The 14396-nt window shown below is 40.9% G+C and overlaps 1 protein-coding gene across 1 annotated transcript in view; it reads left to right on the top strand.

Moving 5' to 3' along the window:
* Positions 1-5716, top strand: part of LOC139210505 (calcium-activated potassium channel subunit alpha-1a) — a 129800-nt gene extending 124084 nt beyond the window's left edge. Inside the window, exons 29-33 of the mRNA XM_070840507.1 lie at positions 98-292; positions 777-895; positions 1653-1877; positions 3032-3060; positions 5275-5716. Of these exons, the coding sequence (XP_070696608.1) occupies positions 98-292; positions 777-895; positions 1653-1877; positions 3032-3060; positions 5275-5426 (720 nt within the window). The 3' untranslated portion in view covers positions 5427-5716. The remainder of the gene's footprint in view (positions 1-97; positions 293-776; positions 896-1652; positions 1878-3031; positions 3061-5274) is intronic.
* Positions 5717-14396: the final 8680 nt, after the last annotated feature.

Consider the following 14396-nt stretch of genomic DNA (forward strand, 5'->3'; position numbering starts at 1 on the left):
TTTCATAGGGGCTGTGGTTTCTTCTCACATCTGCCACCATCCTACTTGTGACTCTGATGGCATCTGCTTACAGAACTCCCCTCTCTCTCCTCCCCAGACATACTTCAATGATAACATTCTCACACTGATTCGGACGCTGGTCACAGGGGGAGCCACACCAGAGCTGGAGGCCCTGTTGGCTGAGGAGAACGCACTCAGAGGGGGCTACAGCACGCCACAGACACTGGCCAACAGAGACAGGTGTCGCGTCGCCCAGCTAGCCCTTTACGACGGGCCGTTTGCCGACTTGGGGGTAAGTGGATGTTTAAGCGGAGATGACACGTTTTGGCACTACCCAGCAGCACACATCTGGCCGCCTCCGCTCCTCGCAATCCTTAATCCGATGTGAAGAACAGGGATCACGCAAAGCAGGCCTTAGTGGGTGGGAGGGAAGAGGGCTTTAGAGAGAACAATGAACACCAACAAGGAAATTCCAAGTTTAATTGGTTCCAACCTTGTTTTTACAGGTTTTTGTTATTGTCATACATAACGTCCAATTCTCGAGTAATTTTGTTTTTCTTGGATGAATTATGGCACAATTTTAAAACACTGCTGATGTTTCTTTTACAGTCTGCATTGAAAACAGTTGGTATTCGCTCGCAAGCGAAATACTTCAACAATGCAGAACATTTAATTTTCACCACAACTTTATGGAGAATTACATTTGCTGCCACTGATCCAGACCATCGGGCTGACCTACCGCTCACCGCTGATGTCTTTGTTCTGTTCTCCATCAGGATGGCGGCTGCTACGGGGATTTGTTCTGCAAAGCATTGAAGACGTACAACATGCTGTGTTTCGGAATCTACAGATTAAGAGACGCTCATATCACTACACCAAGCCAGTGTACAAAACGGTACAGTATCTGCCCTACCTCCGTGTCAAAACTAATATCTTGATGTAATGAAATTAGTGATTAGGGTTAAACATAGAGCACTTTATTAATCCCAAATGGATAATTACAATGTTTCATTAGCTATTTCACATAAATTACAAAAACTAATTAAGTAGGTGAGAAAGAATTACAATTAAAACGCCAGTTACATACAATAACTTAATGAAATATCTAAATTAAATAAAAGTATATAAATAAAATAGAATATTCAATAAAAAACTGACTAGGGAAACAAGATCCAACTGTAACGTTGACTCTAATATGTACAGAGTAGACACTGTACAATGATATATGATATATTGTAATATAAAATGTACATTAGTGCAACTCAAGTGGATATTGCTCAAAGCTGTTCAGTTGGGTGCAGAATTGTTCTTGAATATTACAGAGAATTACATTACAATCTTGTTACAGATCATTTATTTTCATTATGAAGCATACATACCGTATATGCATATTGTTCTGCATAGTCAAAATCCTCAAATTTGTGCATTACATATACAGTACATTGCAATATATTTAGTATTTTCCATTTCTTGCTTCATAATTGACATTCATATGAGTGTATAACAACCATATTGCTCCTTTCAAGGTTCTAGTGATGAAGTATATTCAATATATGCCCTTCTTTCTTTGATGTATCCTTCACCAATTTGCTACCTCTCCACAAGGATCATGAAAGTTTAATTTAATTTTCCAACATTTGTTTTCTGGGCAGATATGTGATCACGAACCCACCGTATGAGTTTGAGCTCGTGCCCACAGACCTGATCTTCTGCCTCATGCAGTTCGACCACAACGCAGGCCAGTCCCGGACAAGCTTGTCCCATTCTTCCCACTCCTCCCATTCCTCCAGCAAGAAGAGCTCCTCCGTCCACTCCATCCCACCCTCCAACCGACAGAACCGCAGCAGTAAGACCCGGGAGGCCCGCGACAAACAGAAGTATGTGCACTCACTGTCCTGTGGAGTTTTAGCCTGCATGTTTAGTGTTTTAAACCTGACCTGTATTTAGGTGGTGTGTGTTTGTGTGCAGACTGTGCTGACACATGCACTGATAAATACTGTGTATTGTGTGTTTGTGGTTCGTTTGTGTGATCTGTGCTCTACGTCCATGCCCAGCGTCTATGCGTTTCCTTCATAATCATCTGCATGTGGTCTTCACTCTCGCATCACAGCAATCATAACATGACATGAGCAAATTGGTAAATTCACTTTGTGGAAAGCTGGGCTCATTTATAATTGTAAAAGACTGCTGAGACTCTTTTCTTACAAAAACCGCTTGTTTGGATGGCACAGCCATTGTGGTTGCAAACAAACTCAGAGTAAAGGCCTCGACCACAGCCAAATGAAATGACATAATACACCACATTCAGTATGTTGTTTGGTCTACCTGTTGTATCTGTCTTAATATTTAGTCGTTTGGTGTCTTACTCTTAACATTTGTTTAGTATATAACTGTTGTTTGTGGGATATTTGTGCTCATTTAGTGCACATGATCAGTACGCCACGATCATGGATGTAGTGTTTTGTGATTTACCTACTGTTAAGCTGATATTGATCATAGAGCACATTTAGCTAACATTAACGATATGCTGTTTACTCATAAGACCATCCCTCATTAGCGGTGTTGATATTTTGCTATTCATAATGCATCTGTACTGCTTTATTGCATGTTCATGTTGGTAGCAGGTTCTTATTTCCTATTCTGTTTATTATATAATTATAAGATTATTTCAAATTTGTTGAAATATTTTGACCTACATGTTATATATATATATATTTCTTATCTCCCCCTAAAGAAAATACATACTTGAATTTGATTGAAACACCCGGGAGAATAAAGTACTGAATTTTGTTCTGAATTTTGAAATCGTGACATATTCTAAAAGCATGCAGATTTGTTACGATCGTACTTAAGAATTATTAAATGGTAGGTGATAAGCCCTCAATACATCTCAAAATTCAGATGTATGATATAGCCTAAATACTGTAGTAACAATATGTAAGCGTTAGTTGGACTGGAAGTCATTTGTCAGTTGTGTATTGACTGTAAATACTACTCACTTACAGTAGATTACTTACCTCTCTTTCTGAAGTGCAACAAGGATGAATAGAATGGGCCAAGGTATGCAAGTTAACGATTCTGCATGACTTAGCAACCTTTACCTGGGGTTCTGATCATAACTATGTCCTCTGTGGATATTGTTATGACGAGGGGAGTTTGTTTTATTTATTATGTTCTTCAGATTGTTAAGTAAACCATGCCTCAGTTTAAGTTTTGCTTTCATCTGGAAAGCAAAATGTCTGCTGCTGCTCCTGCCTCCTCCCTGCCATGATCAGGACCATCTCTACATTGCATGAGATTGAGACGAACCCCCCCCCCCCTCCTTTCTCTGTGCCTTTTACCTCAGTTAGTCACTCGATGATGTGAGTTTTCTTTTCCTCCAGACAAATCCTTTTCCACATGGTTTCTTTCCTTCATTTATCATGCCTTTTTATGATTTATTTCAACTTGAGATGATTTGCATTGTGTGAGAGGTCTGTGTGTTTGAGCATCTTCCCTCCTACTGAATGCTATTACACGACTGTAGCAGACTTTTAGATGTCATATTTATGCTCTCATTGAGTACAGTAGGTTTTCATTGTACTGACATCAGCATAAAGCACAGAGTAAAAACATGTTGCCCGACTGTACAAACCTAGATCATTGCTCACATGTAGGTCAGGCTGATTCAAATCCCCCTGATGCAGCCAATTGCTTACTTCTTCACAGAACTTTAAGAAAGTGTGTCCAGCCCTCTGACATTGGTCACACCAAGAAAGTGGGAGGTGTGACAAATTTAAAATCTAAATTGAAGGGGGTTATGAGTCTGTAAGTTTCCTCCTCGTAACCCTGTGCACCTGATATGGTGGTTTGAGGCGACATCACTAAGTTCACCGTATCAGCAGCAGACTCTGGAGAGAGATGGCAGACATCTTGCTTCACCTCAGGCACAATTCTTCACATCAAATGCCTGTGCTGTAACACATGGCCCCCAGCCCTAAGCTTGCTGACACACACACAAGCCTACACAAGTGAATCTCCACACATGCAAGCCTGCATGTACATGAACACACACACACACACACACACACACACACACACACGATTTGCTCCACATAGCAAAGTTAAAATTTGATATTACAACTTCACCCAAAAGGAAGTGACATCTTGAATGGCATTGCAGATGCCTGTGAAGTGCTGGGAGAGAGTTTACAAACTTCTGACAGCTGGCATACACTCTTACCTTTCCTCATACGGCACTCAGAAACAGTGCTCTCACAGCCTACTTTAACATGAAGAGATTCTCTCCGAAATGACATATTCAGATCTTTCAAGTCTCTTCTTCCGCACAATGACAGTCAGCACAGGAGTAAAGCTTACTATGAAATGTGACCTTTCACGACATAGATATAAATATTAGTATTATGTTATAAGGGGCAGCCCGTGCAAATTTCAAAAAACATATTTTTAATCTTAAATCTAATTGTTCCTAGACATCCAAATAGCTATATTTCTTTTTCCCAGGTTTTGAGAAACTTAACTGTGAGATTTCTGCCTCTAGAATTTTGTTTGTGGTGCTCATAGCGTGGAAAAATGACATTAAAAGATTCTACGGCTATATTTCCTCCTGAAAACTGTGTCTCTGTTCAATATAGTCAGAACAATATAAGAATATAATAAGACTGCACAAATTTGAGAAGTGGATTGTTTGCGTGGTCTATGTTTATTTGTCCCAAGCAGCCAATGCATTGACTGTACAGGTGTGTCATCTCAGAACCTACCAGGATCTCAAGCTCTTTAGATAATTTTCTCCTTTGTTCTTTGTTTCAATGCATGCATGAAATGGAGTCATAAAGCCTCGGGATGAGGCTTATGTTCTCCTTTGTTGTACTGAGATAGCATCAGAAATCTCTCTCAAACTGGGGAAAAATATAGCTGTTTGCATGGCTAGATAGCAGGAGAGAACCATTTTTTGTAATCTAGGAGACCCGACCCTGTAAGATTTTAAAGGTTATTAGGGTTTTTTTTATGTGTTCTCTAAAACATATGGATATTTGGTGCTTTTGAAATATATATATAGCTGAGTAGACAATAACACCACCGTGAAAACATCATGACATTCAAATTGGCTGAGTACACCTGAACACAAACTGAAACTGGACCTCACAGTTAGATGTTATTCACAAAGAATGTGACGCTAATCTACCACTTAAACTGAGGCAGTATGGTTGGAATCCCATGTTGTTTTCAAACTAACTCTGCTCTCTTCTTCCTCTCTCGCCTTGTCCTCTTCAGAAAAGAAATGGTTTACAGATGAACCAGAAAATGCCTACCCACGGAACATTCAGATCAAGCCCATGAGCACTCACATGGCCAACCAAGTCAACCAATACAAATCCACTAGTAGTCTGATTCCACCAATCAGAGAAGTTGAAGATGAATGCTGAACACAGGGTTTTCTTGCCGACTCACCACGCATCTGTACACTCTTTCAAAAGAGATGGGAAGAGATCACTCGTGGAGGAATGATGAGGCTGATGATGATGATGATGATGATGATGATGACAAGGATGTTGAAGACTGACAAATTTCTCTTCATTCATTCTTCTAATCAAGGGTTGGACAGGAACCTAAACTGGAAGGGACCTCCTATGTGTATACCTTTAATGTTACTTCCATGCTCTTGGACATTGTTTTATTTATTAATGTATCCATAGTGATGTACATAATGACAATCAAATAAGGATTGTACAGCCCCTTCCCCCTAGCACTTTTTGGAATTATTTTAAGAGCTGACAAAAAAAAAGAGTACTTCCTGTAATTCTTTGCAATAGTTCACCTCTTTGTGTGACCAGACTCCATGGCTAAGGTCACTGGTTATCGGAGGATGAGGGTTGCAGTGATAAAACTGATCATATCATCTCCCAAAGAACTGCCCAGATGTGTCATATCAAACCAGCTGGGCTCATCAACTTCATATCTCCTGTCTGCTTCTGTTCTATTTGCACTAAAACTGAAGAAGTTTCTTTTGACAGAACAACTGGAACCATCAGATCCCCCCCCCCCCCAAATAAGATGTCGCCGAGGAGATGAAGGAAGGAAGGGAGGGAGGGCTGCTTGGCTTCGGAGGCATACTAATCCTGCTCTTAGGTTGTTATACATCACGTCATTGCTTAAGGTTTGCTACTTCAGCGTTGACTTGTCATGTTGAGTGAGAGCATTCCAGTCCTGCAGAACAAAATCATTTTGCGAAACTAAAAACTCAAGAATGGTGCAGTGTTGGTGTATGCTGGCTGAAAGAGAACCCTGTACCGACATGTCTTCTGCTGATACATCAGATCATAAAGCCTGGGACTCTGTTTTAAGCTCTTATCGCATGATATGTGCCTGAGCCCCCTCTATAACGGATACAGTGTGGTTGATCAACCCGAATACACGAGAAGGATGAAAAACAACCTACCCTGTCTTTCATGCGTTCAGGAGCATTTATGTTATGTACAAGCTGTGTGTGTGTGTGTGTGTGTGTGTGTGTCTGCGCGCGCGCATTGCAGCCACTTGTCCTGCTGGTGTTGCGCTGATCAGTGCTGTCATCTCTTCCATCGGCTTGTATGTGATGGTGCACCTTTAAAGGAACAGCATGTGGGATCTTGGCTCCAAAAATGAAAGTCGTGGTAGAAAAAAACAGTAGAAGAGTCTAGAGGGTTTGGATCTACAAATAAAAATATAATGTTGCATCATAAACCACACTAAAATCCCCAACTATGATTGAGCGAAGTTAACACGAACAGCAGCTGCGTGCCCGCCGCTGACACTTTGCCGCAATATCTGCGGCAGAATTGGGATCACAAAGACGAGTGGTGTATTTTCTGAATGTGTTTGTCTGTTACAAAAAGTTAATGTCTGAGGAAAGAAATGCCACATATTGCATAAAGTGGGCATTCATGGGTTCTCCTTTGATCAGAGCAACTGCCTGGCACAGGGTTGGCACAGAGGCAGAAAAGAGCTTGGATGTTCTCTGTTGCCAATCCAGACGTTACACGCCTCAAAACTCTCAGGAGTTAAGCTGCTGTGTTCGGTCCTCTAACAAGGGGAAATGCTCAAACATAGTTGGGTGGAAATGCAACAATGCCGCAGACTGCTGATAAGGGCACTGAAGAGGAACCAGTGTTCTTTATGCTAGCCTGTGTGCAACATGAGTGTATTTTGCACGTGTTTAGGCACTGATAGATCCAAATCCAGCTGTGACAGTGTTGGAGGATTGAGGTGGTAGCCTTGCCCTCGTAATACATGAACTTCATATCAATATGTATTTGAATTTATACATTTAAACTTAATTATTTTGTATCCATAAACATAATCAATTTGTACTTATTTTTCTAGACAAGAACCAAGTAAAAAGTACCATAGCAGAAAAAAAAAAGTATATCTTTAATTACAACTACATATATAAACAACTAACTTTATGTTTGATTTTATCACCTTTTATTTCACATCATATTAAAACAAAAGATTATTTTTTTATCCCCCCCCCCTCCCCGCCAACTCTTAAAAACAAACTGCATCACTCGGGAGCCAATAAAGCTTAGACTTTCTTGCATTGTGAAACCACCATCTTCAGCCTGGCAGCTCAGCTCTGTTGAGTGCTTGTAGAACTAAATTAATGCTCATTCAAAGCCTCTTCTTTAGTTGCAGAGATGAGCTGTGTCTAACTAAATAACGTGTCTACTACTAAGCATCCCTTGCTGTGAACATGCAAACAGAAAGATAGCTGTAAAGGAATTATGTTATGAAATACTGGGAGGGGGGGGGGGGGGGGGGGGGTGTAAATGTTGTATTTAGAAGAGAAGAAGAGCAGATCAGAGTGGTAATAATAACGAGAAGATGACAGAGTCACTCCCTCTGTGTGCAGGCCAGAACTGAATGACCTTTATTAGATGTCTTTGACCTAAATTAGGTCCCTATCATGGAGGCAGTGTGTGTGCACTACAGCACAGTGTGCTGGTGTTACCACAAAATGTGATTTCAATTATGACAGGGAGACGCTGTTTATTGCAGTGATTCTCCTCTGTAAAGGGAAAGTCGTTCAAAAAAAGAAAAAAGAAAAAAAAAACAATTTTGGACTATGGAAAATAACATTATATTGTGCTAAATATGTCTGTGTAAATTCAACCCATTATATACACCACATTTCTTTTTCAAACAAAATGATCTGAGCTTCAATGTCCGTCTATTGGGTGTGGTGCAACTATACTGAAGCCTCATAGACATTGTCCTGAAGTGAACTTTTGAACTGTGATTACATCGTTGTCACACTTTGTAGCAAATAGATTTCTTTTGAGAAAATATGTGAGTAAAATGTATGTATAATTGGGTTGTTAATGACATACTTGCTAGCCTGAACAATAAGGAACTATTAATATTTGATAATGGCAATGGCTCATTATACATAGAATCGACAAACTGATTGTCATGTTGAAAAAAAGACAAACGTGTATCTTGAAAGTGAAAGATCAAAGATGTAGGAATGCTATTCAAGTAGGGAACGTCAGGCGGAATTTGATCTGGTTTATCAGCCATCACAAAGATGGAAGGTAGCACCAATTCAGCAAAGGTTATCAAAAGAGAGAACATCCTTAATTTTCCTGTTTTTATTACTTTGTGTTATTACAGGGTTTACATTCCATTTTGTCAGCTTGTCATCTGTCACAATCTGCCACAACTGCTTCTTATTTGTTTACAGAGTATTTTGAGGTACTTAAACATAGCATTGTTCAGAAATGAAACAGTACATGCTGCAAACTGGCATTAACATAAACTCACAAAGTAATGCACCATTTGTTTTCATTAAACTTGATTACTGTGCTTTTTCTACCTGAACCCTCATTGTGCGACACATTCAGGCTGGCATTATTTACAACACTGGACTGAGATGTCTCTCCTTCCTACACCTTGTCATATGTCTCTATTAGATGTTTAGGTCTTTGCATTGTATACCTCTAAAGTTTTTAGAGTGTTTTTGAAGTGCCATGAAGAGTTTAGTTGAGCAAGCATCCTTCAGTCATTCAGGGACACAAGCTCGCTTTGAGGGAGCTGAGTCCAAGTGTTTTCCACTGTGAGAACGGTGTCTTGTACTGGCATGGAGAACATCCAAGCCATCAATGCCTCCATGCCAGTATATTGCCAGGCAGTGCGCAAGGTCAAAAGGAGGGCCCATATTAAGTCCCGCTATACCGACAAGTGGCATTCAGGAGGCCTGAGGGGCGCAGAGATAGTAGCGCCGGCCATCAAACCACACATGCTGTGTGCTTGGTTACAGGTTATCAGGTTGTGTTATGTAGTGTAGTTAGATATGGATGACTGAAAGATGCACATAGAGGCCCGTGCCTGTAACATCAGATGTGTTGTTGTCCACTGAACAAATCAAAGACTATGATGCGTCATACGTTACTGTTACAGTATGTTGCATTATTTTTGTTAATCTATTTTTTGCTGTAAAGGATGGATATAATAACTTATTTGCTGGGAATTGTACTAGATATATAGAACATATAATACTTATGGGGATGGGAGGTGGGTCTCAAGTCTTAATAATACATTAAAATTGCATTCAGCAATTTTTATGTTTCTTTTTTTTTTTTAAGAAAAGTTGCAATTTTTGTTAATTTTTTTTTTTTGGCTGCCTATCAGTTCAGGAAGAATTCAGGACATTGCTCTTGCGTGTTACAGATAGGATTTGTTGGCACATCGTCATTGCAAACATGAGTTTGACATAGCAGTCTCATTAGTTTGGATGTGTTCTAGATATGACGGATAAATGGATTATTTGATGGTGCTGAGTTGATCTACCTGACTCTGTCAAATATAATCTGCTGATAAATATACTGTCTTGTACAAAACGTTTGTACATAGATTGTACATGGTTTCTTTTTGTATTTTCTCAAATTAAAATGGATGTATTTGTGTTCTATATCATGAAATTGTTCTCTTTCTTTATTCCAACAACAAAGAAAAGTCTATTCTTGTACTCAGTCACTTCCCATCAGTGGTTATACCTGAGACTAAGTACATTTACTCAAGCATTGTACTTAAGTACAAATTTGAGGTACTTGTACTTAATCTGATTACTTCTCACTTTATGGTATATAATACCTTTTTGTCCACAAACAATTTACAGCTATAGCCTCTAGTTACTAAAATATTTCATATAAAACATGTGATCAACTTGTTATATATGTTTCATTTTTATAAAGAAAACTACCTAGTGTGTGAGGTACTTCAAATTAGTTCCACCTTGACCTGCAGCAACATTGCTGAAATGCAAATGCTGCTAAAATGTTAATAAACATAATATAATATGATTTACTAATTGTAATTATATAATAATTTATATAACCCTTGGGGGGCTTTTAGTATTATCTATCAACACTTTCACACTCACAGTTTCAGTTAATGTGATTCATCAGGACTGTGTGGGTGTTTTTTTTTTTTATCAGTGATCAAACAGATCCACACAGCCTGTCATCACATTTGGAATCAAATATTGCTCAGTCCTGATAGGCGCAGGGACATACATGACCACCTTTTTCCAACTGAGCCTTGCCCACTTCACACCAGTGAAAATAGCACAGACAAAACAGCACCAACAGAGAGTTTTGTGGTCACTGCTCATAGTAAGAAGCTGATATTTTCGGGGCCTTTAGGTAAAAGTTCTAAGTACTTTTTCCACCTCCAGGATTAACAGAGATACTAGCTCACTATTAATCCAGTCCTCTACTTTTGAAACACAGCCACATTAAATATCACCAGTGGTGAAGTGATATGGGAATGCATTGCAGTGCATTCCCATATCACTTCACCGCTTCACACTGTATACGCAATAAACAGGTACTGTGAAATTGCAATAGACCCAGTGCCTGACCTTGACTATCACCAGGGGAAGCCTTAGATAAATGTATATTGTATTTTACCAGTCCCCACCCTGCGGTGGGGTCGATGACCCCGCGGTCCAAGTCGCACCACCAATCCGCTTATCCATTGAGCCTGGCATTAGTCTTGATTTACGTTTACTGACATGCTATTAGCTGCTCCATCACTTTCACCTGTCAGACTGTCAGTCAATGGGGATCCACAGTGATGGGTGGGAATAGCATTCGAATCACATCCTGTCCACACTGTCTCGTATATATCTCCATGGAGATGGTGACAGTGGATGAGCAAAGGACATCATAGCAGGTATCTCGGTGTGCTGTCAAGTCAGCGCTGTGAATGTGTGCGCATCACATCGGGATGTGCGGCATCTTTATGTGGATTGGGTTTACAGATACAGTTATTGCAGGGGCAAATGATATATTGAGAAAATAATCCTCTTTCCAATGTTGGAGCTTTAGCATGTCTGGATGGCGATAAGCATGTCATTAAACACTGCCAAAGTTAAAGGATTTTTAACCTTTATGTAATGCAGCAATTTCCCAACTGAAATAATCTGCTTCTAGATACTCTGTACTAAACACTGTGTCGCCTGTGTCAAGGGTACAGAGATATCTCCTGAGAATCCTTCAAACATCATGGGCAGCACCAATTCTGAGGTGTTATGATGAAGCGGATGACTTCTCAGACATTGACCCACTCCTCTCTCATAGCTAAAAATCAGTGGACATCTCATAAGTCTGTGGGCCCTGCCTGCTCCTCCTCCTCCACGCTCCCCAGCTGAAGTGTGCAATTTCACACTCCAACGTCAAACAGCCGGTCAGAAGGAGAATGTATGACCCACCCTGGCATTTGTCCTCATTTCTCTCTCAAATGTGCAAACACTATTACCCTTGGGTTATCTTAAGTGGTGTGGTGAAGATTCGCAGCCTCTCCTCTCTTCTCCTCGCCAGACACACCATCAAAACACGACAAGCAGTGGGGATGGAGCGGGGGTAAAAGACAGAGCGAGGCAGAGAGGGAAAGCGATGGAAATGGAGCAGATGTTTGTGTGGCTGTTGATTTGTGGCCTGATAAGGGTGCTACACAGGCAGCTGGAATTGATGGCTTGTTAGTGAGGACGGGCTCCTCTGTGAGTTGTTTTCAAAATGATTGATTTACAATAAAGTGGCTCCGGGTGTGTGCATGCAGGCAGAACTGATGCAGATCGATCCCACTGAAATTGATTGATCAGCCATTTAGCTTGGCAGTGTGTTTACCGAACGAAACCGAGCAGGACTCTCCTCTAGGCGTCTCTCCGCCCATAAACCAAAGGAGAAATGCCACCTCTGGGCCTGTCTCATTGCTTTGGCAGTGGCAGCAAAAACAAGCCATATCAGAATATGAACCATAAAAACGTAATCATACAGTGAGAAACACTGGCATAAACGTTTACGATTGTGTACTTTATTCTGCTATCAACGTGCCCTTCTGCGACTTGGAGATACTATGCCTTTAAAAATAATGACTTACGTATTCCATGCAAGGGGAGGAATGGTGTTTGCCTTATCGCTGTGTCACATTGAGACTTTCAGAGGGAGGCATAGAAATAACTAATAACAGTGGATTTCCGTAAACAAGTAGCTCGTTCTCAGTCATACTTAAAGCTGACACAACAAGCACCTTTACCTGTTTTAGTATTGTTGAGATGACTATCATGCCTCATGTAGAATAGCCCTCTAATGTTAAAGTGCCTTGTCTATGGGCCTATAGCAATTTTTCCAAACAGTGCATCCAAGGGTCTCCATGTACATTTTATAAGGAGTTGTATTGATGGATATAGCACAAGGGCAATGTTTACCATGTGACCCCAGTGACTTCTTCTCACTTCCTCCCTGCCAAAACAAACCTCTCCACCACTCTGCTGAGGACTTAAATCACCTGTCCTCAGACGCCTCATCCTGTTATTTGGATAATTGCCAACAAGAGCAAGCTTTTCCATTCTCACGACAGCATGCAGTGGCACCATCATGTTCCTTATTAACAATTTTACACACTTGGTCGCAGCGAGAGGGTGTCAGAATGCCAATAATATTTACCGTCTGCTGTGCGGGCTATTCAGGGGAGGCTGAGTGTTGCTGATTGCCCTGACAGAAGCTGACAGCACCCTGAACCTGAGATCCCTGCAAATCGACTCAGCAGAGTGTCTTCTTCTCAAGGCAGCAGGGTGTGCCCGTGGCCATGAACCAGGTGATGGAGCACAACACAGTTTATGTGTTTGTGCTTGAGCACAAACAAAGGCAATCTTTTTCTTTATCTTTAGACACGCACTGGCTGACAGAAGATCGTAAGTCATACAAAAAAATTAAAAAAGAAGCTTTCTAGAAGCTTGAAAAAAACAATCTTTCTTATCTTTTTTAAATGACTATTTAGATATTTTTCTGCTCCTTGATTTTGCCATTGAGAATAAACTGTCAATTTTCAATGTCATTATGGGTCATTTAGGAAATCAATGAGCTAAAGTGTTTAAAATAATTTTCCAAAAGAGCTTGGAGACAGGTAAATGAAACTGATGTCTTGGGATCATTGAGTCTTCTCAGTCAATTCATCCAGTCTCATCTGTAACGATTTCCATAACATTGATGTGAAAGATGTTGACACCAATTATAGCATTTCCCTTTGACCCCTGATGATTTCGACTGGAAGTGTTAAACATCACATTCAAGCACAAACACGCATGTACACAGTACACACACACACACACACACACATATCTGGCTACACTGCATCACCTCAAGCATATCAATATCAATATGTGTGGCTACATGTGTGTATAAGAGACAGTGTGTTTGTGACAGAGACAAAGACAGACAGAGAGATCCAAATGCTGAGCCCCATCCCAATTCAGCCGTGATAATAGTTTCCATGACAATGAGGCATGCTCAGCGCATCAGTTGTGGCCCAGATAAACAGTGATCCTTTACGAAAACAAGAAGGTCATTACAGCAGCTTGTCAAATCAATGCCCAGTGTGTCCAAGTTGATTAAGACATCTCCCCTCAGCTCTGACACTCCGTCAATAGCAGCAGGCGCACAATGCAGTGGTGGGTGGGGGGATGGTGATGTCTATCGTGGAGGATTCGTGTGTGTGTGTGTGTGTGTGTATGTTGGGTGAGGGTGGAGGGGGGTTGTACTCCTGCTCTTTCTCTCATTCTGCGCACACACACACACACACACACACCTACACAAACACACGCACAGTACTCAGATGATTGGAGTGAAATACCCATCAGTCAGGGAGCTGAGGTGGACTAATGATTCCCTGTGCTGCCTATTAGAACTACATGACAACTCAATCCTGCTCACGGAAAGAGAAATGGAGGAGAGGGGGAGATGGGATGGGAGGCAGTGGGATGGGAGGCAGTGGGATGGGTGTGTGTGCGTGTGGGGGGTGGGGGGGGATAAAAAGACAGAGGAAGAGAGGAAGAAAAGAAAAAGTGACCTTGTAGCAGC

This window comes from Pempheris klunzingeri, chromosome 12 (genome assembly GCF_042242105.1).
Source record: "Pempheris klunzingeri isolate RE-2024b chromosome 12, fPemKlu1.hap1, whole genome shotgun sequence".
NCBI lineage: Eukaryota > Metazoa > Chordata > Actinopteri > Acropomatiformes > Pempheridae > Pempheris > Pempheris klunzingeri.